The 27302-nt window shown below is 39.7% G+C and overlaps 1 protein-coding gene across 4 annotated transcripts in view; it reads right to left on the bottom strand.

Annotated features, from left to right (window-relative positions):
* The window catches only part of JPH1 (junctophilin 1), an 84173-nt gene extending 58417 nt beyond the window's left edge, over nt 1-25756 (bottom strand). For all 4 annotated transcript variants that reach the window (XM_066564024.1, XM_066564016.1, XM_066564000.1 and 1 more), the window contains exons 1-2: nt 25318-25756; nt 18254-19010 (exon numbers count right to left, since the gene is read on the bottom strand). In XM_066564024.1, coding sequence (XP_066420121.1) covers nt 18254-19010; nt 25318-25696 — 1136 coding nt within the window. In that variant the 5' untranslated portion in view covers nt 25697-25756. The remainder of the gene's footprint in view (nt 1-18253; nt 19011-25317) is intronic.
* Between the last annotated feature and the right edge of the window lie 1546 nt (nt 25757-27302).

Here is a 27302-nt window from a genome sequence, read left to right on the forward strand (position 1 = left end):
TGACTTGAGAAGACAGTCAGTAGGAGAACAAAAAAGTGTACCATAGAGAAATAAAGAGGGTTTTTCATGCTTGATAAAAAAAGTATTGATCACCTTTTTAACAGAAACTTTTGCCAGAAATTCAACAGCCTTGGCCTTGCAGTTTAATTACTTGAATTTGCAAGAAAAGGAGGAATTCTCAAATCACTGACCTGTCTTTATAGTACAGAATAAGATATTAATGTCTGATATTTTTCAGAAATCCCTTAGAAAAAGGCCACACAGGCAAAAACATTTACACCCCCACCCAGTATCAAAGCACATTTGCAGGTCACCAGTTTGATTGTTTTGGGACACTCTGTAGCAGGCAAGGTGCTAACAAATCTTAAAATGCATTTATGGGCCTAGTAATTTTATGGATAAAATTGTCAGATGCCAAACTCTTGCACGATACAGGGACAAAGTCTGACAACCAAGCTCAGCATAATGGAAAAAATGATACTGAAACAGTGTTAAGGGTTACTCTGGATGTTTTTAAAAGCACCTACGAACATTCAAGGTGCAATACTATTCCCAAAAAGACCTGGGAGCTTAGAAACTCATTTGAGCAGTACCAGACCCTCTGAGTGAAGAAGGCACCATCAGTCAGGACTTGCTTTCATGAAGTTATGGATAATTTATACAAGCATTGCTTAGTGCCCAGTAGTACCATAGGGGCACAAAAATGCATGAAGTTTCCTGAAGTTTTTATTTATATTATCAAACAATATTCACAATACTCTACACTACCTGGTGGGAGAAGAAGCAGAAGGCACAGTGTACTTCTCTAAAGTTTGAAAGCTGACAACTTCACATACGTTTTTATATAAATAAAAAAAAAATTGGCTTTCTAAGGGTTTTAGCTCACTTGTATTACTTTGAGCATACACTAACTAAAAAGAAAAGGTGGAGGGCTGTTTTGAGCACTATCAGCAGCCAAGCAGATGATAAATGTACATCTGTGTGCCATGCAGAGAGAGGATGATAGCACAGAAAAGATGGGCTACTGTATCAGCTGTTAGTGGACTGTACTCCTGTCAAACACTGATAAGCTCTACTCATGCATTGCCTTATTTAGTCAGACTTCTCTGCTGACACACCAATGCACAGTAACAAGTGCATATGATGATTCCAATACAGACTTCAGCTCCTTCATTCACTCAGAGCATAACAAATATTAAATGGCTTTGTGTCCTTTTCTAAGGCCAACTGAAAAAGTCTTATTTTCTCATTTCAGAATACACTGTCAGTAACAAAACTGCATTCTTTGTCATACTTAATGGGGGAACACGATGTAGACTGAAATAGAATGGCCAGAAAAAAATGCAGACTTTCTCATAATGGAGACATTTACTCTGTATTTTGAAGACTAAGAAATTTACTGGAACATATGTGATGTTTCATGAGCCCATCATTTGGGAATTACTATTTTAAGAATGAGCATAGGCTAAATTGGGCTTAGGGCTCTAGAAGTAATTCAACCTGAAAATAAAAAAAAATTATGAATTTTTTATTTACATATATACCTGTATACTATTACTGTGATAGGATAACTCTTTTCCCAAGTAACTTTAGTTACTTTTATTCTAAATGACATGACACATATGAGGAGAAAACATTTTTATTAATATTAAAAGCCAACATCTGTTACTTTCAGAACCATTTCAGTGGCCTCACACTTGCAGAACTAGTAGATTAGTCCTGTTTCACTGAAACAATTTAATAATAGGCTGCTGTACTACAGTGTCATTTCAGGAAATCATCACTGCTCTAATTAATAGCAGTACTGTCCATTAACTCATCTAATACAAATATATTTACAACATAACTGCTACTATAGAGGTAAATTAGCAGAGCACATACTGCTAAAGTGTGCATCCCTGAAGTTTTGTCATCATGTTTCACTTACTTGCTAAGTTGTAAAATCAAGTAATCTGTGATAGGTCTTTTAAGTCATTAGTGTGAATTAACAAGATTCTGCTGTATATTATCTCACTGCTACTGCCAAAAGGTCAGCTCTTGAATACAGGAGGCCCATTCAATGTCACATATATTCCTTTAGAACAATCACAATATATTCTATGAAAACTCACTCTGCATTGTATAGTGCCATTAATTATGTTAGCTAAAACACTCAGTTAATATCCTGCTTTTCTTTAGAGAAGGCAATATGGCTTTCAATGCTGCAGATGAACACTAGTCTTCATCAGATTTTATCTTTAGAGCAGATCATCTGGACTAGGCTGCACTTTTCTTGGTACGCACAGAGAGCTGGTGCACAAGCTGGACATACAACAAAAACCTGTGCTTATACACTCACCACATCCCTCTGGCTCTCCTTCATACAAACCAAAAGGAGCAGTTGCTCCCAGGTCAGGTATTTCTAACATGGCACCCCACTGTAACTAACTCTTGCTGAAAGGTCACACTAATGTTTATGTCATGCTTGGAAAGCAAACCCACATAACCAAGTTCTGTTGTTCAGATCCATTGGATGAATGCCCTGCCTGTGGCCTGGGAGCACATGCACCTCACTAGGACAATTCACCACACCCAGGGCTGGCTTTTGATAGGACAAATACCCAGGGAGGAGCAGCACAGATGGATCACCAACTCAATTATTCTGGAAGCAACAGCAGCCCACTCCTGATCATTATCCTTCCCAGAGCTGCTGCCTCTACCACAGGGCTGTCTGGCTGACTCTACCAGAATTTCACAGCACATTCCACACCCGCTTCTAAAGATCCTTTGGGGAAAAGCACAGCCGGGAGCCAGCTGTCTGAATGGCTTCAACACCCTCTTCTCCTTGGAAGCCTCTAATGCATTGCACATGCAATAACCCACCTAGCTCTCTCCCTGCCACGAGGTAAATGACACAAGCATCTAGCCAGGGAAGTTTGGCATCACTGATGACCTTCCTAGATGACCTTCCAGAACAGGGGCTGAGCAAGTAAAGCTGAGGAAAACAAATCAGGATTAAAACTCACTCACATAAGAAATGCCTTTACCTGGTTAGCTAGTACACTGGGGATATTTCCAACACAGAAGAAGCTATACTACAAAAAGAATAAAGAAGCAGTAACCTCTACAATCAGCTACTGCAAACCATGTAATCTGTTAGCAGTACTTCTTACATGTATGTAAATGCAGAAATCAGATTCACTAGTAGAGCAATAAAGCACAAACCAGTTACTTTTCAGAGCAAACCTTCACCTGATTTCCAGAAATATGGATTTCCTCAGCAAGTGAGCTGACATGTCTTTCTAGAATAAATTCTGTCACCCCTATTCATATTGAGCTGTATCATACTCAAATCTCAGGTTTTGAGGACAGTATGCAGAACAGCATTCAGCATGAGTAACAGCAGACAGAATGTATGTGACATATGGATTCATTACAGAAGCTTCATTATTTGCAAAGGGTAAAGACTAAATCTCAGAAGGTACCATTAGTTCCTCTGGAATTCATAAAAGAATTGAATTTTAGTTTTTCTGGAAATTAGGAGAAGTGGACAGCATACTGAGAATCTAAAAGTTTCCTTCAGTGGTAACTGAACTGTCTCTGTATTTGATTATTCCTTCCTGATCCATCTGGGAACTTCCAGTATCTTGACTTTGGCCTTGTAACTGCCTGTGACTCCCACAAAACATGCAGCTCACAAAGAGCATCGTTCCATCAGTGATACCCTGCTATCACTGGAACCAGTGGGAGTTCTGCTGTTGATGTCAGCATGGTCAACATTTTGTATTTCACCAGCAGCCTAAGTAAAGGATAAATTAAAAGCTACAATCAGCTCACACTTTTATCCTCCAAAGCAACAGGAATAAGTAAAGTCCAAAGCAAATGGACTACAAGCCATTTGTCTGCTCTTTGATTAGAAAGGGATGTTTTCTCTGCTCCTAAAGAAAGTAACACCACAGCAATTATTTAAGTAGTAAGGTGAATGTTTTCAAGTCTTGACCAATTTTCTCCCTTTATCTACTGAGCAGCAAGCCACATGCTCCTTTACAGCTTCTCTTCATTTCAGAATTTGCCAAGTAACAGCTATGAGGGGTTGCTGATCAGAGCATGAAATGTCACCTCATTCCTTCAGAGTGGCAGGTGCAATAAAAACCAAACACCTTACATTACTACTATAGTCTCACTAAAACTTTATTTCATAACTACCCTCTAGGATTAATAAAGCACACTTTAAAGTATCCTTCAGGGTCATGGAAGGCTAGGCTATTTCTAGTTATAATATGAAAGAATTTGCCTATTTTCCTATTAAAATCCCACAATATTATTGTCCTTCTGGTTGTCTACTTCAAATCAATTTAATAAGAAAATTATTTTCTCATATTAATGTTATGAATACACTCCTATGTATGCAAGGATCCCCCCTGCTAAAACCCTCCTGCTTTCACTCTGAAATACCATAATCTGAATAATGCCAATCTTTCCTTGTTCTTGCTGCTGAAGAATGTAAGGCTTCCACTGTAATATGCTCACTCTTTAAGTTCCTGCTTTTTTCACTATATTCAACATAATGCTTTTATCTATGTTTGTGGGCTTTTGTTATAAAATCTGTGCCTATTTTTTGGCATAAATATTAAGCTATATTTTAGTAGCAGAAAGACAGAAGAGACCAAAACTATGCCTCCATACCACTCTCCCTAGTGGCTAGAAGCAACTGCATACATCACAACATCCATGGGCCATGGCCAATTACTTCTTTTTGAGAAGAAACTACACACTTGAATACTAGAAATCTGTAATTTCTTTCCTGGTAAGTCATGGGTAAAAGTGGGAGAAAAAAATCCCAAACAAACATGTTTCTTCTTATCAGCAGAATGCTTATAAAGACAGTATTATTGAAGTGAAAAAGAACAACAGCATTCCAAAGAACCTCTACAGGAATTAATCTTTTCATTGCTCTTCTTATTATTAGTGAATACATTTTCCTAATAATTGCATGATCACAAGTAGACTAAGTTCCACCATTTCAGTGATTTAAAACACAGATGATAAAAAGGCCCTAGAGTCTATGCAACTTAAAAGATGAGATGGAACATGTGGAGACAAATATTCCAGCCTGAATGGAGTAAAAATATATTAAAGTGCAGTATTAAGTTGTGCCATCAGAAACAACTGGTACCATCTTCAGATCTCTATTCATACTCTACAAGAAAAATTACTGCAGGTATGAAGTCATTCAGAGAGGGACCTGAAAAAGCCATACATTTCTCCCACTCAGTTGTAAAGAACATCATGGGTGAGAACACAAAAAAACAGGTCATGAGAAGTCTGAACCCATTGTGTAGGTACCCTTCCAGAAGCAACACATGAACAGCACCAGCTTTAAGATGATGCTGTACACTGCAGCTTTTGGCCCTGAACAAAGGCACTGTAATGTGCCTCTGTCTATAAAAACTGTTTCTGAGCAACATTGAACAAGTTAATGGGATATATCAGAGTACTTCAAAAAGAGGTGCCCAATTACCTTTCAGGATGTTCTCATGCCCTTTAGACAGCTGATTATACGTGGAGTCTTTTCCCTTAGATGTAAAGTGATTGCTCTGATGGCATCATTTCCTTTTTTCATGCATTCAAGTTTTTTTCTTTTCAATTAAAGTTACACAATAGAAAAACAAACAGCAGGAAAGGATGTAACTGCAGACTAAGGTGACACTTGGTTGACCTTAGGATACAAGGGGACTTGTCTTGTCACATTCACAAGGAACAAACACTTTCAGCCCTTTTGCAGGGAACCTGACCACAGGCAACAGCTCCACTGCAATACAACATGATCTTCTGGACACAGAGAAATAAAATACTGCCATCAAACAAAGTAATCTCATCACAAACATTTATGATGAGCATTTCAGTTATTTATCTACAGGTTTAAATTGAGCCTCTTTTTTCTTCACTCACTGCTGCAAACTGAGTTACAGCATCGATTTACTATAGTCCTACTTGTACAGTCAAATACTGCTATAGCAAACTAAAAGATAAATCACTTTAGATCTTCACAGTAAATTTAGAAAAAAATACTGGAAATATTACAAACATTTAATTCATGTAAGGGAAGATTAATAACTTCAGTCTTGTTCTCTCCTTACAGGGGTCTCTGAGATAGATTAGCTTTGGAAAACCCTTTATTATACATGATACAGCAAGTGCAGAAAAAGGTGACATTTAGTTTTAAACCAGGTCATGGTGATCAAATTTTCTCTCGTGTACATAAAGAACTTTCTAGAAAAGCTATTCATCCTATTTCAGAGTACCATGGCCCTAAGCAGGGCATCTGATCTAAATTACTATTCATTTAAAAATACCCCTCTGCCAAAACAAGCAACAGACCCAAAGCAAATATGAGACATACCACCCTAGAGTGATCAAAAAATAGAAGAAATATATGGTGTAAAAGTAGCATCATTGTCAAATTTTGAGTAGAGTTATCAAAAGCTTTCAGTAAACCCTACTTTTTGAATAAAGAATGATGTATTAAAAAAAGAGATATTTGATACTCTGAAAGAAGATCTGATGTTAATCAAAAACTTTTTTCACTTGATGTAGATTGTAAAATGTAGATTTCTAAACTGTACCACAGCGTGAGACCAGCAGACAACAGAAATCGGATGGTTATATAATTTGGTGGTTAAGCAAAGATATTTTTAGTGCTTTGCTAATCCATCTAATGCATTTCTTTCCAAGAGAAGAAAATGCATTACACTGATAGCAATAACAGGGTCAAAACAGGAGGATATTGACAAGTAATTTGCATCTTCTAGAAAATAAAAAATTATCTCAAATTATTTTTAACAGCATCCATTCCTAAAGAAGGATTGGGAATGGGTGACACTTACATATAAGTAATTAAAGAGAAAACCAAAACAAAGAATGAAAACTTTCACAGAAACACTTCAAATAGGAATCTTATAATGGAAAACCAGCTGGTGACACCTCAAGAGAATCAAACAAATAGAAAATTAAGTGTATAGACAATTTCTGGGTGGTACATATTTTATGCTGTCTGGGAAACCTGAAGAAACTTCTATCTTTTCTAGAAGATAATTTTTTCAAAAACAACAGAAAAGAAAAATTTCCCCTTACATTCTATTTCATATTAATCTTGAGAGAAACAAAGCATATTTAATCTGAAAATATGGGAATAGGACAACCAAAGGACAACAAAAGTATTTTTATAAACAGCAAATATTCTTGAAAAAAGATGTTAAACCACTCCTTAGTGTAACAAACTACAGCAGACTTAATGTTAAAAGGTCCCAATCCACTTCAAAGTTTCATTTATTAAGAGATGGACGTGTTGAAGTTGTGCACAAAATGTTTCCTCAGCGGACTTGCACCTCAGCAGGCTCAATTTCTGCCTCCCTTGAAACTGCTACTTGCAAAATGAGACAACTCAGTGTCAAAGAACAGAGAAAAAGATGCAAAGGTGTGAATTAGTTTCACTAATGAAAAGACAATAAATGGTTTCAGAGTCAGATGTCGCAGACATCTTTTCACTAAAAATCTTTTCTTTAGGATTTTTCCTACTGAGAAGCTAAGAAGCCTCAGAGACAGAATGTAAACAATGGTTATCTGCTGCTGTGGAATGCAACAGGTCTACCTGTGATTAGCTCATCTTGGATGTTTATAATTAATGGCTAATCAAAGACCGAGCTATCTTGGACAGAGTCCGCGAGAGCCGCCTTTGTTATCGTTCTTTGTTTTCTATTCTTAGCTAGTTAGCTTCTGAGAAAACCTTTTCCTTTCCTATTTCTTTTTAGTAAAGTTATAATGTAATATATATATATATAATAAAATAATAAATCAAGCCTTCTGAACATGGAGTCAACATTCTCATCTCTTCCCTCATCCAAGAACCCCTGTGAACACGGTCACAGTCAGAGAGATAGGAAATGGTTTTAAGTTTAACAGTGAGCATATAAAAGCAGAAAATCCAAGAGGAAACTGTCACCCTAATTCTGCAAAGTGAATTTCTTCTGCAAAACCAGAACTATTTTCTTGAATGGATTAAGCAGAGCTAGGTTATACATCTGCCCAAAACTACATTTTCATGCACCAGCAAATTCCAGGGAAATTAGTCATATTTTTCAAAAAAAGTATCTTTTTAAGTATCACATTAGATACACTAAAAGAAGAACAGTGTTCTTAAATTTTCAGGGACCTTGAACAAGCAGGCAGGGCTTCTGAAGACAGTTTAAGCTGAGTTTTTTCAGACTGACCTATGAAGACCCAGTCAGTATGTTCTTTGAACCATCAACCAAAAATGCCTTCATTGTTACAAAGAGCTGATTAAATATGTTGTGAAATAGCAAATAAACGGGAGAACTTTCATTAAGAGGAAATGAGCTCATGCATTTCACAGACCCAAGTCTTGTGCAACCCCTACTCAAATACCAGGGCACAATTCAACATTTCTGAGGACTTTTAATGTCCAAAATGTAATAGTATTCTATACTGAAAGAATTCCAGTCTGGCTTCATCCTTGTTAGGAACAGGAGAAATCTAGGTGTGCAGACAAGTGTGTGAGACCTCTGATGGTCTCTCTGTACTGTATGCAGACCTTCCTGAAAGAGACACCAGCTCCTTCACATTGCTCACTCACCACGGAGGTCTGCAGCCAAAGTTCCTCATGTTATGCAGCACGTCACCTCTCAAGCAGGTAACTCACAACTTAACTGCTACACAGACTTCATGATCACTTTCATAATGATCTAACCACATGTGTAAGGAGCAAGTGAATTCAAATCAAGTATCTGTTACATTACAAAGATGGAACTAACAAGTGAACTGTTAAAAGCCATTCAAAGAATACCCTGATCAACTAAAATTTGAAGAAAACATCAAATAAGATTTAGCCCAAACTCCTTGGTAAATTTATTCAGAACTACAATTTTGACTAATTGATCTCTGCATTTATTGTTCATCAACCCAGCAAAGCTAAAAGCTAAATGCTATGTACTTTAATCCTTCTGCTAAAAAAGGTTCACCCTCAGAGCTCCATCAACAATTTTTTCACCAGAAATGCATCATATTTGTGCATGTCACAGTCAAAGACATTGAGGTGAAAATGTTTAGTGACTTCTCCTGGTAACAAGTGGTTGTATAATGCTCAATTATGAGCAAATACTATAACTACATCTCTTGCAGGTGGTCTAAATTTTAAAAATACAAAATATACACTAATTTTTATCTGTCCCATTTCTGTCTTAAAATAAATTTCTGGAACAGGTATAAACTCTGAATTAGGAAATAAAATGGCACTCTTCACCGATATGGCCTATACTATCAAACAGTGCTTGGGATTGGAACATATCATGATGATTTTTTTCTCATATTTCATTATCAACTGAGAATATAAAACAATATTTATACCCGTACATTGCACCTTTAAGAAATTGTGAATGCTGGGCAACATTAGACCTCTCAAGGTGAGTTAAGTTTTGCACAAGCAATCTAGTCACCACTGGAATAAAGAGAAAGCCTCTTCACCAGAAACCACTAATACTTCAACAGATCTGCAGAAATCAAACATTTCTGAATATCACAGTAAGTCACCAACTTAGCTGTTCTGTTGATTTTTATGGAAGTGATGCCATTCCAACCTTTATTGCTAATCTGTGATTTCCAAAACTGAACTCTTCTCTGAAGCACAAAATGATGTTGTGAATGGTAATAAATTTAGAAACATTTAAAACATGAAAAACCAAAGATCATCAACTCCAAAGGTTAATCCACCACTGCCAAGTCTACCACTAAACCAAGTCCCTAAGTACCACATCTACACGTCTTTTATGCACTTTTAGGGATGATTCCCTTATTTTTCCTGAAATACATTTTGTATCTTAGCAGTTGGCACTATATTCTTTGTTTTTAGGATATTCCTAAGATGCTTATACAACTGACATCACAAATTCCTGCAAGTGAAAGAGCTTGAAAAGTGAACTTGGGCAGAACACACAGACACATGTGTGCACACACACACAGCCACATCCTAGGAAGTCACTTCAGTTTAGTGGTCACCCAGATTTCTTGGTCTTCTTTCTTTTCCCTTTGGAAATCAAGTTTTTAACCAGCACGCTCATATCTGCCCACAGGCCACCTCAACAGTGACAATCTTTTGGGTCTTGCCTGTTTCCACATTTGGATTTTGAGTTCTTCTGCAGAACTAAGAGTGTCATGATCCAATACCTTTATTTATGAAGTAGTCTAAAAATTCAGAGAAAAAATATCTTTGAAATTATTCACCCCAAAGCCAGAAAGGAAAGCTAAGGCAGCAGCAAAATGACCTCTGCCTCTTTTTATATATGCCAGTAACACCTGAGGCAAACACGAAGTGGAAGTGCTGCATTATAGCAATAAGGCAACTAAACAAGCCTTACCCACCTGATTCAGTGTGGTAAGAGAAAAGAGATGTAGATACCTGTCTTCTTAACCTCCTAGAACAAAAGAGCTGAAAATTTACATTTAACTGATTTCATTTTAGTCAGATACTAGAAGGAAATTTCTGACTTTTAAATGCAAAACAGTAATACCATCACTTCTCATCAATCCTTACTTTTAATGTAGTAAACCCAAAGTATAGCATTTCTCACCAAAAAGTCTGGAAATAAAGATTAAAAAAATCAAGAGAAAGAAGAAGTGCTTAAGTGAACAAAAAATTAATTCAGAAACAGAATATACTAGGACAGACTAAATGACTGGTTCTCCCAGCTGTGGTTTAGTGCTGGACACTCATAAGGGCTCAGGGCTGAGAACTCATGTTATTCTTAAATGCCAAGGAAAAGCTTGAACAGCCAAGTGACTGAATTTGTGAATGGCAGCATCAGAGAAGTCTGAGGCACAACTGCAACGAAGGGCTGCACAAAACTCACTGATCACTCTTAACGGCGAATGAAGTTCAATTTAAGTGTAAGAGTGATGTGTAAAGCAGAACAACCCCAACTTTATTTATGAGTGGCTTTAAGGTGACCTTGGGAATGAGCTCCTGGGAGACTGCTACCGCTATTCAGCAGATCTGGGAATAGTAAATCTTGAGAGGACAACAGGAATAATCAATAGGTTGTTTCAGATGTTAAACGCTGACATGGGTTTGAGGGAGGCAAACTTTAGTGGAGAAATTTATTCCTGGACCCTAGCCACAAAGAGATTTTGCCTCCACCTCCACAGACAATGAGAGCAAAAAACTGCAGAAGAACAAACAAAGCAGAAAAACAAAGTGCAAATTTAGGAGTACTGAAAGAAGAAGATCATAGTGAGATAAGCGAAAGAATGCAGGTCAGTGTACAGAAGCATGTACTGAAATATGTTACATACATAAAGCAGAAAAATGTATTAATCATCAGAAACATGAAGAAAAGTCATAATATGTATCACTGATCCATTAGTATTCAAACAAACAGCACCACTCATTGAACTACATCAGTTTTGAGAAAATGAATCAATTGTTATTAGGAAAATATAGAATTAGATCAATGTAGGGGGCATGAATTAATAGTTTAAATGAGTATTTTTCTGCTGTAGTTGTTTAGTGAGAAACATGCTACTCTACAGAATACTCTTTGACAATGTTACAGTTAGATGATGGCAAGTTTTCTTATCTCTTTGAAGAAATAAGCTGGGAATGTTCTATTTTGTTACTTTAATTCGTATTTATTTCCATCACGGAAACTCTCCTACAAGTCAGTAAAGACAGATGCTATTTGCAATTTAGCTTTTGAACAATTGTTGTAATACAGATCAAAACTGACATGCTATATAAAAAATAAGGGGAGACTCTGCCTAACAACTCATCTTCTGTGACTACAAAAAAATACTAGTCTCTTTGTCTATCCCAGTACCATTAAAAAAAAGCCTTAATGTTGTCACGTACATCTGCTGGGCTACTACTGCAAAAATCATCTCTGCTTCTCAATTAAGTGTTCTGGAAATTGGGGAAAACCCCCCTTATCATCTGAAAAAAAGAATATATTTCAAGAATGTTTGTACAGCAGAAAAGGCTTTATTAGAAGGTTATTTTAAAAGCAGTGGTGCAGCATTGTTTCATTTATGTTCTGAAAGCACTGAATATTTCCAATCTTACACTAGCAATCTCCTGATTTTAAACAATTTAGAAAAGCTACTCTCAAGTAACAATTCTGTATCTAATACAAACACAAGGTAAGACTGGATACGCACCAGAACTGCTTTAAAAAAACTTAAAGTCCTATTAAGTTTATGGCTGTAGGTAGGTATATTTGGATATAGGTATGTGATAAAAAACTAAATACTAGATAAAATTAAATACTAAACACTTCTAAAATTTCAAACTGAGATATGGTACAGGACTAATTTCGCATATTTTCAGCCACGTAATCTTGGTGCATTAAATACTAAGAAAGTAAAAAAAAATCTGTGTAATGATGTTTATACGATTTGTATATTTCAAACAGCTGTATTATTCATTCCCCAGCAAATAACTGAGGAATAGTCCAAGATTATATTCTTTTACCAATGAGTTGTTAGTGAAATCTGAGGGAATATGTGCCCCAATGAAGTTAGTGGTGTAACTCCCACAGGATTCAAAGAACATATGGTTTTCTATAAAGAATGCAGAATTAACTTTAAAATTACTATCTATAGTAGTTCAAGACCTATTTTAAGTTTTACCACAGCATTTCACTTGTTATCTTCAAACAAACTATGTAGCAAAATGATTCAAAGTGATTTCATTTTGAACCTCAGGCAGCTTTTTGTACTGAAGCAAGCAGTCTTATATAAATACCTTTGGTATTTGCTGGATCCTATTCCTAAACACAATGTTCATATTTCAGCTATAATAAGTAAAGCATCTCCAAGGCGTGTGAGGCACCAGGCTTGCAAGTGTCCAGTTTAGTTTCTTGAGTAAAGTGAGAGTGGCAGAGTCAGCTAAATCCCTCATGGAAAGCTGTGTGTGGCACAAATAATTCAATGCTGCTTGGAATGATGGGCAGCTGCCTTCTAGTGTGGACACAAACTGTACTATCACATGTGTGTCATTTCAGCTCTCCCTAGAAATCACAGTTTGTTCAGGTCAAGCTGAGCACACTGGTCACACAAGGCAATGAACACAACAAAGGAGCTGCCTAATAAACCACCTAGTACTGCTTCCTGAGACTTCCACATGCTCCATATGACCCCACCATGCAACACAGCATGGTGAAGCTTACTCTGAATCAAGGCTATGAAAAATGTAAGCAGTGGGTTCTTAAGTAATTGCTGTACTGTGGACATGGGTGCTCTGGGGTGGACAGCTGAGCCAGAGGTGCTGCCCAGCAACCTGAAGGCAATGCTAAGTGCCCAAGCCCAGGCTGGGGCAGCACCAGGCCAGGACTCAGGGTAAACTGGAGTTCTCTGACTCATCCTAGCACTGGACATCACACAAGTCACTACTGGCTCCAGGCCACAATGACAGCAAGGGATAGCAGGGTCCCAAACAAAGTCCATGTTGGGAAGGTGGGTTCACTCCCAAACAAAATAGTTATTCTGGGTCTCTACTACCAAGTTGATCCTGCTGCACCTTCCTCCTGCATCCACTTCTAACAACTCAAGACTCCTTGGGAGCCATGCAGAACAAAGCAGTTCGCCTGGTTGTGAGACAGGATCACAAGCAGAGTTTCAGCAGTTTCTATTAAAAAAATAAAAGCTGAAATTTAGCTCTAGCATCTGTGGACTTGGACGCAAACATGTTAAAAATAAAATTGAGCTGTCTAAAAAAGCTGCTCTGAAAAAGAAATCACTGCAGAAGATGCCAGTTAATCCCCCTTCAGTGCTCCACTTAAAAAGAGCACTAGAGTGACTAGAGGCTTGCTAGTCACTGCTGTCTGAGCACAGACAGCTAATTAACAAGGAGGAACTGCTGCATATTATTAGTAGCAAGATATTGATTTTACTGTTATCTTGTTCTCTGACCCAGTCTTTTGCCAGCTTCTTTTCATCTGTTGGGCACTGCCATTTTCCCAGACTGCAAGGTCTCCAGACAGCATAATTTGTTTGTGCAGTGCCTAACACAAAGGAACCATTATGCTTCACCAAATCTCAGGTGCTCCTGTAATGAGAGCCCATTACAATATTGCTTTTAAGGTGGACACAAGTTCTCATGGCATACTATGACAATACATACACTTCACTTAAAACTCACTCAAAACTTCAAACTAATTAAAAGTATTTCGCTCTTGTGAAAAGGAGAAAGAACAAGAAGTTTTAATTCTTGAATCTGTTTTATGACCTGAAAGATCAATGAAATGTAAGGAAAGTATCAACAAGGAAATATTTTTCTCTTTTGATTTCTTTCTCTCTTTTCCTTCATACACAACCTTCTGGTTCATATTTCTTACCCTTACTATATTTTTATCATGTCCCTCTGTGTCTCTGTGTCCTTGCAAAGTTTGTTCTTCCTCAGAGAGTCAACACTTAGAGGAAAATATCTTTTAAGGGGAGAATTAGCTAGAAAATATTTAAAAGGAAAAAAAAAAAAAAGAAAAAGGCCTGGCTCAGAACGCTCAATTCTGAATGCAGAAAACTGACTTTTCTGAAAGAATATGGAACATGAAGGGTTGTTAGTAAACAAACATCATTCCTTCTGCTTCCACTGCCTCACATTTACTTAGAGGACTGATGTATTTTAAAAACACCCAGTGGCACTGAGTATTATAAGGTAAGTTTATGTTCAAACTCTGAAAATGAATTCCAGAAACAATACAGTGTTATATTGTACATAAGTATTGATGAAGGCAAAGTTAATATAATACAGAATAATGAAAACTTAAGTAATTTTCTTACTAGGAAAGAAGTGCTCTAATGTGATTCCAGTTTACATCAAACTGCAGAGGGATATCTCCTTTGAATGAGACACATGACAGTGATGAAAAGGAAGTTCAAAATCCCTACAGTGAGAATTACATGATATCCTCAAAATGAGTTTCCACTTGACTCTTGTACATAGGGGCTTTTTAATATCATCCAAAAGGCTCTTCCAAACATACATCTTCCAGCATTAAAAGCACTTCACATGTATAGAGAAGACTCAAACATTTCTGGAAAGCAGCTTCTCCTCTTAGACAGGAGGACCTCAAATAAGGCATATAAACCTGACTGCTTTTAGCACAATGCATTAAAGATGTATTTGAATTAATACTCCCCATAATAATGATATTTTTAAAAGGCACCTTAGAAGTTTTGAAAAGGGAAAGTAATGAGCATAATTTTGAAGTTTCTCAAATTCTGGGATTTTTATATTTATGCCAAAACATTTTTTCCTTAAATACAGCTGGTAAAACTAGTACACAATCAAATCTATTAAGTTGAACTGTAATTTTAAAAGAATTTTTATTCATTGCTAATTTCTAATCTGTTTTGAATACACATCTGTGTAGTAGAAGCTAGTAATAATTTTCCTGATACAGCAGCTTTTTATACATCACATAATGTTGCAATTTGCTATCTTTTGAGAAATGCTGTTGTAATTTTCAAAACACCTCAGTACAAATACCTCAAAAACCCAAAGGCTAAGTCAGGAGAGCCAATGTAAATTCAGGTTCAGACAAGCACTACTTATCCCAACTTTTATATTTTCCTTTGTGTACAAAACTGCCACTTTAGACAAAGGAAGATTACACAGATTACTAGAGATGACTTTCAGACATAAAAAGACATTGGGAATATAAAGCAAAACAGTGGTTGGTCTCGTTGAAGACTGTGTGGACATCTGTCACAGGTCAAACTACCAGCCAAGCCTGTCAGGACCAGCAGGGAGCTATGAAGAGGAGTATGGTCTGTTTCCATTTGGCTGAACAAACATTTTGGGAATATTCTTCCTGTATGCAGGAAGAATAGCAACTCCAAGCTGCACTGAAAAGGAAGGTATGTGGATGAGAGTAAGGATTTTCTAGCACTTTGGTTCGATGGTTTTGGTGTGAGAAAAGGTGTATCTAGTGAGTTCTTCAACTAATGGAATGGAAATCAACAGCAAGCACACAGTGCTGGTGACATCTGTCCAGTCTGAAACACAGAAGGCCACTGTGCAGTGAGGTGATGCCATATGGGCAGAACCACCTTTGTATTTATTACACACTAGAGAAATTACAGAAGGCAGACTAGACTTTTTTGTGCAGTAGTAATTGTCGGGAAACAGACAGGACCACCATCCTCATATTCATCTAGGAAGACGTTGCAAGAATGCTATGGTCCAAAGAATTATTATACTATTAATATATCAGTTTGGTAAAAACTTGGTAAAGACAGTTCTTTAGTACACCAGTGCTCATAGCCTTGCTCAAATACTGGTACATACTCAAAACAACTCTGAAATTTGCAAGATAGGAAAGGTCTTGCCATTCTTACTAGGGGAGCCCAACATGCCCTTAGAAGTGAAGTTAATATTATCTTCATGCCTGATGTTGCCCAGCTTGGTGTCAGGTCTCTTGGCCTTTGAATCAGTGCCAGTACAGTTGGTGCAGTGGCTACTAAAAAGAGAGAACACCTGAATCTGCCATCTTGCTGTCTATCCTGGTAGTCATGGGAGTGTTTCAGAGAGATTTTTAGCTCAGAAACCAAAGGGAGAGACTGCCCCTGGTCACAGCTGCACTACAATGTCTACTGCACTTTCAAAAACATATTTTCAAGAAATCAACATTGTTTTGGTGAATTGTTCCAAAAGATGCAATTTGAACTCTGTCCTCCACCTAAAAATCAAAGGGAAGGAAAAGCAAACAAAACACTTCAGAGACACTTCTTGAAGAGGAAGTGCATTCACTGTGCCTTGCAATGTAATGGTCTCAGATGACAGCTTTTTAATAGTTTTATACAGACTCAAAGGGGTGACTCCCCCTTACTATACATCCCACCTATTTTTTTAAAAAAACTAGGGCTTATTATGTACTGACAGAACATGAATGGGATCCAGTACTTTCTTAAAGTTAGGTATTACTGACCTGCCTTACTAATACAGTATGCTGTCATATAATGCCTTACATATATTTATAGAAGTAACCAAATATATGCCACCCTTTAGTTACTTACATGACCAGTTATCAGAAAAATCCTTTAATGGTATGCTACCTTCTTCATCTTAGTGTCTCAACTACTTCTTGCTATGAGCATTTTATATATTCAAGCTCTCCTACTTAAGCAGTTTTTTGTATTTTCTGTACTTCTTATGACTGTCAGGAAAAGGGTAGTCACTGGGGACACACTAGTGACCACACTAAATTAGGAATCAGTTGTTCAGCTCAAAGAGTAATGTGACATCCTCTTTCTAAAATAGCATGAAGATTTTCTTTCATGCACATTCTGGACTCTTTTTTTTTATTCAAAGCATATTTCAAGAAAAGCCTGCCTGAGGAAACAAACTAAAGTCATCAATAGAGAAACTGCCACAGAAACTTACTGGAAGGCAATAAAAATGAAATAGCTTTTTAAAGAGTTCTCAAACTTAAGAATATAACCAATTAAAATTGTTTGCACTGATTTAATTTGTAACAATTCCATTTCAAGAAACTTTGCTTGGTTGTTGGTTAGCAGTTGAAAGTGAAAATGACTTTCCTCCACTACCAATACCCACACACTTCTCCCATCTCAAACATTTGGCAGAGGCAGAGGGAGAAGCTGACTACCCCTATTTCAGGTGGTGGTTGTATGATCAGATGAGCTGAGGAGAAGCATGCTCCAAAATGGAAGAGCCCTCATGAAGAACTCTTTTGGTGGATACTGCCCTGGCAACCAAATCAGCAGCCTCTAAGCACAACATCCTTGACCATTATTCTTAGGCTGTTCCTACCAAGAGTTTCTCAGACAAAGAGATGCATCTTAAGATGCCTATTCCCAAACGGGCAACTTCAGTCAGTTTCAGATGCTACCAAAAGAATTGGCAATACAGTAAGTATAACTGGAGGATGGTTATGGGAAAAGATTAAAACTTTACCTCATCTCCCCTGAATAATTCATTACATTTCTCACCAATTTTATTTTCCAAACAGCTTTAAAGGCATAATGCAGCAGCTCTTGAGAGAAAGCAGAAATATATCAAGAATGGAAATTTACTTTTACAGTATATTACAGAACAAACACCAACTCTTTACTCAAACCAGTTGAAGCTCTAAGTTCCATATGCATAATGCCACTAAAGTCAACAGAGCTACACACATGAAACTGAGAGGTGCTCAAGTGCTCACTACCACAAAGGTTTACAACCTTCAATTTGATAACTTACCTTGAGGTTGCAATTTCCACTTTGGTTCTTGCCATGGCAGCTGCTCGCTGTGCACCCTCTATTGCTCTATCCACCTTTTCTCTAGTTTTTGTGTTTCGTATTGGTATAAGTTGCTTTCTTATTCCACGGACCAAAATGTTATTTTTGTACTTTCCCTCTTCTTTGGTGCCATCTGGAAACATGGTACATCCATATCCATGCCTCCTGTTATTCAGCCACTCTCCTTCATATTTCATACCATTTGATCGCTCACTGATACCAAAACCGCTGCGCTTGTCGTTCTTCCATTCACCCATGTAGGCTTCTGTAGTGGTAGCATCAACGTGGTCTTCCAAGGGGCTATAATCACAGTCACCATCTCCAAAACTAATAGTAGAGTTGGCATCACTAGAACTAATCCTGCTCATAGCAGCATCGCTCCTTACAGAGCTCCGTTTGCTAGATATCGATGACCTAGACTCCGATTTTCTAAGTTTTATACTACCAAGAAGGGATCCTCTTCTGAATAAGCCTCCTTTCTTCTTAATGCCCATGGCTTCTGGATCACTGTGAAAATTGAGCACAAATCCTCCTCTTGTTCCAGCCGGACTGTCTGAAGTGACGTCATGCAGAACAGTGCCATTGCTCTGCTCACTTCGAAGTGACGCCAGAGATGTTCGCAGAGGTGAACGGATCACAGTGGCCATGCCATAGGGTACACTCTGACGTACACCGTATCCATGTCTCATCCCTCCTGTCCACTGCCCCTGGTACGTACCTTTTAAAGTAATAAGAAGTTAAATTTAGGAAGCTGTAGAAGACCTAGCCCACTCCATCCAATATGCTACAGGCAACACTACACTGTAAGCTCTGATTTTGGTAAGAAGAGATGCACACGACACAGACAGATAAACTACTTTTGTTACATGTTTTTCTTGTAAATTATTTTGAAGCAAATCCTTCACTTTCGCAGCTGATTTATTTTGGTAACTAAGACACAGTAACTATAATAATAAGCATTTTTTTTAATGGATCTGTTCCGGGGAAAAAATTGAGAGAAATTTCTAAAGCAGGAATCCCTCAACATTTTTTTAAGATGGACTGATAGGAAGGTGGCCAGCAGAAACAGAGACACATTATATGTAGTCAGCTGAGAAGGGAGAGAGCCGGACACTTACAGCTCTTGTGCCCAGCTGCCCACAGAAAGAGCAAGTAGGAAAAGTAACCATTCTGTTATCGTGGGTTTAAGGTGACTATAGACCTCTCCTTGTCAGGAGCTATTTGACAGATGGTCTGCAGATGGGCTTTTGGATCCACTGTCATAAACCTCCATTGTAAAATTAAATATTTTAAAATTTTTGTGTGGATTTGAATGAAAGAGCAAAACCTTAGGACTCCTTTCTCTTTATGAACTCTTCATACGAACACTTTCTAGTATCCCCAGCACATAAATATGCACTGCATTCTGCCTTATGTTCCGACAGAGGGATCAAAAGCATGAATTCTTTAGCCCTTTTTTTTTGCCTTTCTTTTGTTCTGCAGTGTATAAGAAAGGCAAGGCAGTAACACAGTACTGCACAATGTTCTAGCAAACATTTAATCATAACTACTCTTGTAAAAAGTTTTAAACAGCAATGTAAGGAGGGAAGATGGTACCCGGTATGAAAAGTCATGGATGCCATGCAAAGTTGCACTGGAGCTAAACCCCACCTTTATCAGATTACTACAGTAATTGTTCTTCTTGTATTTTTGAACGGCATTTTCATTTTGACACTTTCCAGTGTCTGCTCTCTGAAGGCCATTTCTACCAGAGGCTCCAAAGGAAGGTTGCATGGATACCGTAACTAGCAAGTAGAAGATAACTTATTCTGTGATGTAATTTTACTCTAATTCCCTTTAAACTACTTTAAGCTCCTCAAAATGAAGTTGCTCACTCACCTAGTGCTGGGTTGTTTTTTTTTTTTTTAAAGCTACTTTGAATATTTTTTCAGAGAATAAGTAATCTTTAATTATTTTTTAAAATTTTGATCTACTTCAATTGGAGCATCTATTAACTATTCAGAGAACTAAATATCAAATGTCAAATTTAGTGATTGATAAAATTTTTGTGAAAATATTTATGCAGTACCTGCAGTTAAAGATGTAGATCCAAGATTAATTTGCTTTGAGATTCAATCTCTACCATACACACATACTGGTTTGGTTGTGTACGTGTCCACCATTTATCAAGTACTGCCTTACTCATTACCTCTTCTGCTAATGTGTATTTCAGTGTTAACACACAATTAAATTTGCTAAGTCTGTTTTCACTATTATATAATACTAGATAGGTTCCAAAACGTAACTATTTCGTGTTGGTAGAAAATTCTACCAAGTGGAAGGTTTTTAACAGATGGCTGCTGACACAAACAAATAACTTTCTTAGTTTCTTTCTCATTCTCTGTATCCTGGATACCTACTACTGCACTGGTTGTAAGGGTGCTGAATCTAGGAACATGACTATTTTAAAAAACTCAGCATATGGGGAAGAACAAATAGAAACATGAGCACAAAGCACTGGTATGACATGTTCTGTAAATACTGCAAATATACAGCCACAATCTAATTTTTGTTTTGTTAAACAGAAAATTCCTGGAAATACATTAATATTTTATGAGCACAAATTAGTTCATTTTGTCCCTAATTATTCTGGGATCTGTAATGATGTGCTGGAACTAAGAATCTGGCTACATACACTTATTGCTACATATTATAACCCCTTTATTGTTCTGCACTAGTTAATTTAATTTTGAAATAATAAATCTAAGTCTAATTTTGATTATACCACAATATTACATTAGAGTAGCATCTCATAATTATGGCTCTCCATGCTGCTTACAACATCAGACTTCAAGCATAATCTACTATTTCAGTACAGAATTTTAAAGAAGAATAAAAGGTCAGCATCTTTTTCTTACTAATATTTTAATTAATAAACATGTGTTTAATGAAATGCTCAAAAATACTTAATTAAGGACTTGTATTTTTCACTACTCTAGAAGGAAGGGAAGTGTTTGCAGCTGCCCTTAAGGGTATTAAAACAAGAACAATTAATGTGCTGCTATCCACCAGTCCAATTTTCCTTTCTACTGGGGAAATAAAATCAATGCCAGCTTCTTCTAAAGAGAAAATAGTAAAAAAGAAAATGGAAGATTTGTACTCATTTCATCCTTAAAAAGTATGAGATATTTAGGGTGAATTTTATGCAGTGTAGCAGGTAACTCTTATGATTTCTATTATTACAGATGTCTCAATGGAAACGCTTCTGATACTAATGCTAAAAAGCCAACTCATTTTCCTTGGTTTTTCAACTCACATTTTAAAGGAAAAGTATTTTAATGAAATACGGAGAGCAGTGTCCAGAATGTAAATACAAGAACCTTGTACAGTAATTTGACTGACTATATCAGACTTGAACTGCATCACCTTATTCAATGAATTTTAGAAATCTTTAAACAAGCAAGACATGTCAATACTGCAATATAACTAAACACAACAATGTATAAGAGATGATGAAAAAGCTTTTCCCATATATGAAGATGAAAACATATGCAGTATTTACCTATCTCTCTAGATAGAGATAAACAGGAACGATACATCAACAAACACACCACATTCTGTTTCACCTTATACCATAGTTGACTATTCAAAGCAGTTCCTCTAAAAGTCAATTATTAAAATTTTTATTAAAACTGCAGTTACCAAGATAACTTAAAACTGTATTTGACCATAAAATAGTAACATTGTTCAGCACTAATTTTTCAAAAGCTGGGCTTGCTATCCTTTGTAACTGAAGAAACATTTAGCCACAACTGCTGACCATCCATCTGGTGTTTAATTGGTTCTCTTGGAAAGGTGTTCATATTTTAAGCCTGGGAGCTATTAGAAAGTGTATTTTTTTCCTTTTCTTTTTGTTGGCAAGTTGTTCTAAGATATAATTTCATAATCTGTTTCCTTAGTTACAGTGTGCCATCCCTTCTAAAACACCCTTGGCACATCTTACAGCTGTAAATGCCATTGCCCACTCGCAGCTAAAATTTAAAACTACACTGTGAAAAAACCTGGGAGTTTAACTACTCTGCTTGCTCTTATCCTTTACTCAGATATTCTGTGGTTTAAAAAAGTTGTTGTTACATTAAGATTTTTGCATGCTTTTCTCACTCAAATGTTAACTAAGTGTAGACCTAGAAAGAAGACCTCTCAGAAATCAATGAGCATATGTGACCTTTGCTTCAGGGTGCTTTTTCCCCTGATCTCCCTTTGTGGAATGACAACATGCAATTGGTTTTTCCTGTTGTTGGAATGACCATAAATAACCAATTTAGACATACTGAAGTTTCAAATAAGGCCACAGTCACTCCTCCGGTAGGTTTGGCATCTTCACACAGATTAACAAAACCTAGGGAGTTTAAAGGAGGCACAAAAATCCAGATTGCTGCAGGGGACAGATAGATGGGCCACTTGAAAGCCCAATGTAATCACATGCAATGAATGAAGCATCATGGTTTATAATTCACAGTGTTTTCCTCAGAGATTTGACTGAGTGACAATTTTAAGCATCTAAACACAGCATGACACGTATTACTCATGTCATGAAAAGTGTTGTGTGCAAAAACTGAGGAACACTGACAATGCTCATTTTCCTTTTCCCTCCTTCAATGACATCTCATAATACCACCAATGCACCAATACACTTTAAAGCAATGTACTGGGGATATAAAAAAAAAAAAAAACCAAACGAAACCAAACCAAAACACAGAAAAAGCTAGCAGCAAAGAAATCTGCATTATAGTGAGTTTGAAAATAAACTGGCAGTTGGCATAGTCTAATGAGTAATTTCTCTACACTGGTATTCATGAAGAGAGAGCTTTCCTGCAACTGTTTTAAATTATGTTAAAGATGCATGTGTAAATCTGGTTTCCTTATAAACCCATTTCAGATGTTGCTCTGGTGTGCAAATACATCTATTGTTCCCAGAGCATGAAAACAAAAGCACATCTGCAAACATCTATGACGTACTGCTCTGCTTCATTCATGAGTACTTTCATTAAAATCAATGGGACTTCACACCCTCTGTTCGTATGAGCTGCAACATGCAAAAGACTGGAGTCATGACAACAGATTCCAGCTAACAGTGTGAACTGGATCCTTCACATGTTGTTCCAAGTCTAAATATTGAGAGAATTTATCTCCAATAACCAATTCTATATAAGACTTTTCTAAAAAGCTGCAAGAAGCCTAAAGAAAAAAGGATAAAATCAATTTTATTTTAAGAAAATATTTTCTAGAAGATTTAATGGAATGGCAATTTACTTTTCCAAAAGGGAAGGGAGGAAAAAAAGGAAAGCCACTGCTTGTATTTAGCCAAAACAAATATAATAAAAATTGAAAAGTGCATTGTGCGATGAAAGAGAAATTGAAATTCTGATCTCTTCCATACTTTGATTTTGGTGGTGGTTTTTTTTTTGTTGTTGTTGTTTTTATTAATCCAAAAACATAGCTGTCTTTGATTATCACAAATTTCCACACCAGGAAACAATTTTTGGACAGCTACAAATATCTCTAAACAAGGAGACAGAAAGGTAGAAAACCCACTGCACACTTCCTTGTCTGAAGGAACTGAATCTTACCAACTTGCTACATTTTCTATTTTGGAAAAGAAAAAAATAGGAGCCCAACTGCAAATATCTAATTTTCTGCTTAATACAAAAATACCCATTCTCCTGAAAGTTTGACCAGAGATGATGTGACAAAATTCCTAGAAGAAACCAGCAAAAGCATCAGTTGAGAGCTGATACATGGGTTAGTCCTTTAGTCACATCACGTGAACAGTATCTCTGATTTTGGTAAATTCTATTACCTGCCTGTTAACTGAACATGCTTCTGAACGCTGAAGCAACCAGCATTTCTGTCAGAAAATCCCAGCGACTGTCTAGTCCTAAAACTGAGACCCGTTTTTCCTCCTGTTAGAACAGACCAAACCCGCTCCCTTGTTCCTAGCTGAAGAACAACTCTGCAGAAGTTGCAGGTGGCACTTCCAGCGAAGCCAATGACATTACACCAGCAAAGGCTGAATTAAAGAGTATCAGGCTTATTCATCGTGCGGAGCATGAAGTGACAGAGGTACAAGAACTGTAAGTGAGCTCCGGCCCTCGTTAACCTCGCTGAACCCTGACTTGACCGCTCCCGACTTCAGCGGAGGGCGGATCGCCGCGGCCGCTCCGCACGCCCACCGCGGTGAGGCTCAGCCATGGGACATTGGCTTTGCCGGGGGAAGGGTGTGAGAGGCAGGTCTGCGTGAGTGCACTGTACACCTCCTGCTTTGAGCAGGATGCTTTAAACTACCCCGTATTTTTGTAAAAACGGGAGTTATTACATGAGGGTGGACCCAAGTTTCATTGATTTTACGCGAGCTGCGTCCCCACTCCATTAGCTCCAGCCTCCTGTTTACAAGCCGAGCGCATCGAGCGCACAAAGCCCGCATATCAGCGGGGCACAAGGGCTCTATTAGAACAAGTTCCTGCCGTTCCCGCACGAACGCGGCGCTCAGGGGGTAAGCTGCCGGGGCTCGCCCGCCTCGCTCGCTCCCCAAGCCGGGCGCGGCCACCCGGCCATCGCCACTTCGGGCAGGGAGCCCGTGAGCCGCCTCGGCGGGGAGAAAGGAAAGCCGTCTGCAGGCGGCCGTAATGCGGATTTCTACCAGCTGGCCGGGAGAAAGCGCTGAGCCCGGACAGCTCAGCGCGCTCGGAGCGCAGCCTGGGCCAGGCGGCTCCTCACAGAGTGGGGCGGGGCGGCCGCCAGGCACCTGTGGCGCTCCCCGGCCGCCAGCGGAGCCTCGGGGGCGCCGAGCGAAGGGCGCCGGGAAAGGCGCACGGCCGCGGGCAGGGGCAGGAGAAGCGCCCCCGGTGTGAGGGCGGCGGTGAGAGCGCGGGGCTGGAAGGAGGGGCCCTTCCCGCGGCGCGCCCACGCAGGCGCGCACCCCCCACCCCCATTCCCGCCCGCCCCCCGGCGCCGCCGCGCGCGGGGCGCCCCCCGCCGGCGCCCACCTCCGTCCCCGTAGGTCTCCACGCCGTATCCGTCCTGCAGCCCGTTGCTCCAGGTGCCCTCGTAGCGGGCCGGCGTGCTGAGGCTCTGCCGCACCCCGTAGCGCCCCTTGAAACCGTGAGACCACTCGCCGCGGTACATCCACCTGCCCTTCGTCTCCACGCCCAGCCCGTGGCGCTTGCCCTGCGCCCAGTAGCCCAGGTAGGTGTTGCCGCTGGGCCAGGTGTAGCCGCCCGCCACCTCGAAGCCGTGGGACCAGGAGCCGGCATACTCGCCCTGCCCCTTGGGCCCGGTGCAAATGCCGTGCCCGTGGGCTTTCCCGTCCTCCCAGCCGCCGCAGTAGGTGCCGCCATCGTCGAAGTCGAACCGGCCGCCCGTCATCCAGGGCAGCGGGGCGAGCGCGGCGCCGCCGCCGCCTCCCGCCCGCCTTCCGCTCCCTTCCCTGCTCCGCCTGCCCTGCCTTGCCTTGCCTTCCCTTCCCGCCCGCCGCCCGACCGACAGCCCCGGCGTTCCCCGCGACTGCGAGCGCTCCGCCGGCCGGCCACCCGCGCCCAGCCCAGCCCAGCCGCAGCCCCGCGGCGGCGAGCGGCGCCCGCCCCCCGCTCCTCCCCGCCCGCCCCTCCGCTCCCGCCCGGGCCCGCCCCTGGTGTGGCCGCGCCGCTGCCGCGGGGCAGGTGCGCGCCCCTGGGGCGGGCTGGGGCTGGGGCCGCGCCCGCGGGAGCAGCCGCCTTCACCCGCTCGCTCTCTCGCGGGGAGGTCTCCGTGTGCCTTCTGCTCCCGGGAAAAGCTGCCCCCCGCTGGTCGGGGGCGCGCGGCCCGGGGCGGGGCGAGCCGAGCCGGGAGCGCGCAGGCCGGGCCGGGCCGGAGCCCCCGCGATGCCCGGGGGGCGGAGGTGGCTCCGTGCCCCGCCTCGCCTCGCCTCGGCGCTGCCCGCCCCTCGGGCTCCCGGGCAGGTTGCTGCTACACCTGCTAGCACCTGCAACAAGTAGGCAAAACCAGAGGGCTTCCGAGTGCTACTTGTGATTCTTTGTTTCGGTTTTGGTTTTTTCTTTTTCATTTCTTACTTGCCCTGAGCTTGAAGACGACGTTTAAGCCGAAATTGTGCATGAGGAGCACAACTGAGTTGTGTTTTGTCCCTTTTCCAAATCATGTGTGGAGACCACCAAGTTCCACGGGTGGAGAAATACGGGGCGAAAAGAACGTGGGTGGTATCGAGGCTTTTCAGGGACATCACGGCTGGGAACTTCATTAGGAGCCTCTCATTATGCCATCAGCTGCGCGGTCATCAGGCGACTGAAGAGCTCTAAATCCTGCCAAGTACTTCTTTGCCAGATATTTGATAATCAGATAAAAAATTGTAAGGGCAAATGACAGGAGAAACACATAAGCGTAGAAAGTGCAGAGAGAATAGCAGGGAAGGGATTGAGAGCTGCTGTCACGGTGTCCTAGCTTTTTGTTCCTTCACAGTTACAGACCAGGACTGAAACATGAAAGAAAACGTTCCTCTTCAATGGGGATTTTGTTAGAAGCATGAATCATATTTGTTAATCGTGGGTCATGGTACTATCTGGACACAGCTTATTTGGAAAAGCGGAGAAATAACAATGGCTATGTTAGTAGTGATGAATAAAAGCAGAAATATAATTGCAAGTGGAAGATTTGAATTCAAGACTTTAGAAATTGAAACAGTTACGCTTCAGAAATCTACAAAATTCAGCTGAAATGTAAGGAGTTTTGACTTAAACCTAAGTGAAAATTAAGTATTGCACATACTAAACATACTTGAATGAATTTTCAAACTTTGTGCTTTACACAGTTTTCTGTGTACATTTCTATGCCACATTTACACAGTTTAGTGCCAAAGTATTTCTGCTCTTTCTAGGGGAGGATTGGGCACCATAACTGATACTGCTGTCTCCTGTCACAATAAGAAGTGTGTGCTTCAAAGCCTGCTTTCTGTGCTGTAAGAGGATTTCTAGTTCTGCTT

This window comes from Molothrus aeneus, chromosome 1 (genome assembly GCF_037042795.1).
Source record: "Molothrus aeneus isolate 106 chromosome 1, BPBGC_Maene_1.0, whole genome shotgun sequence".
Lineage (NCBI taxonomy): Eukaryota > Metazoa > Chordata > Aves > Passeriformes > Icteridae > Molothrus > Molothrus aeneus.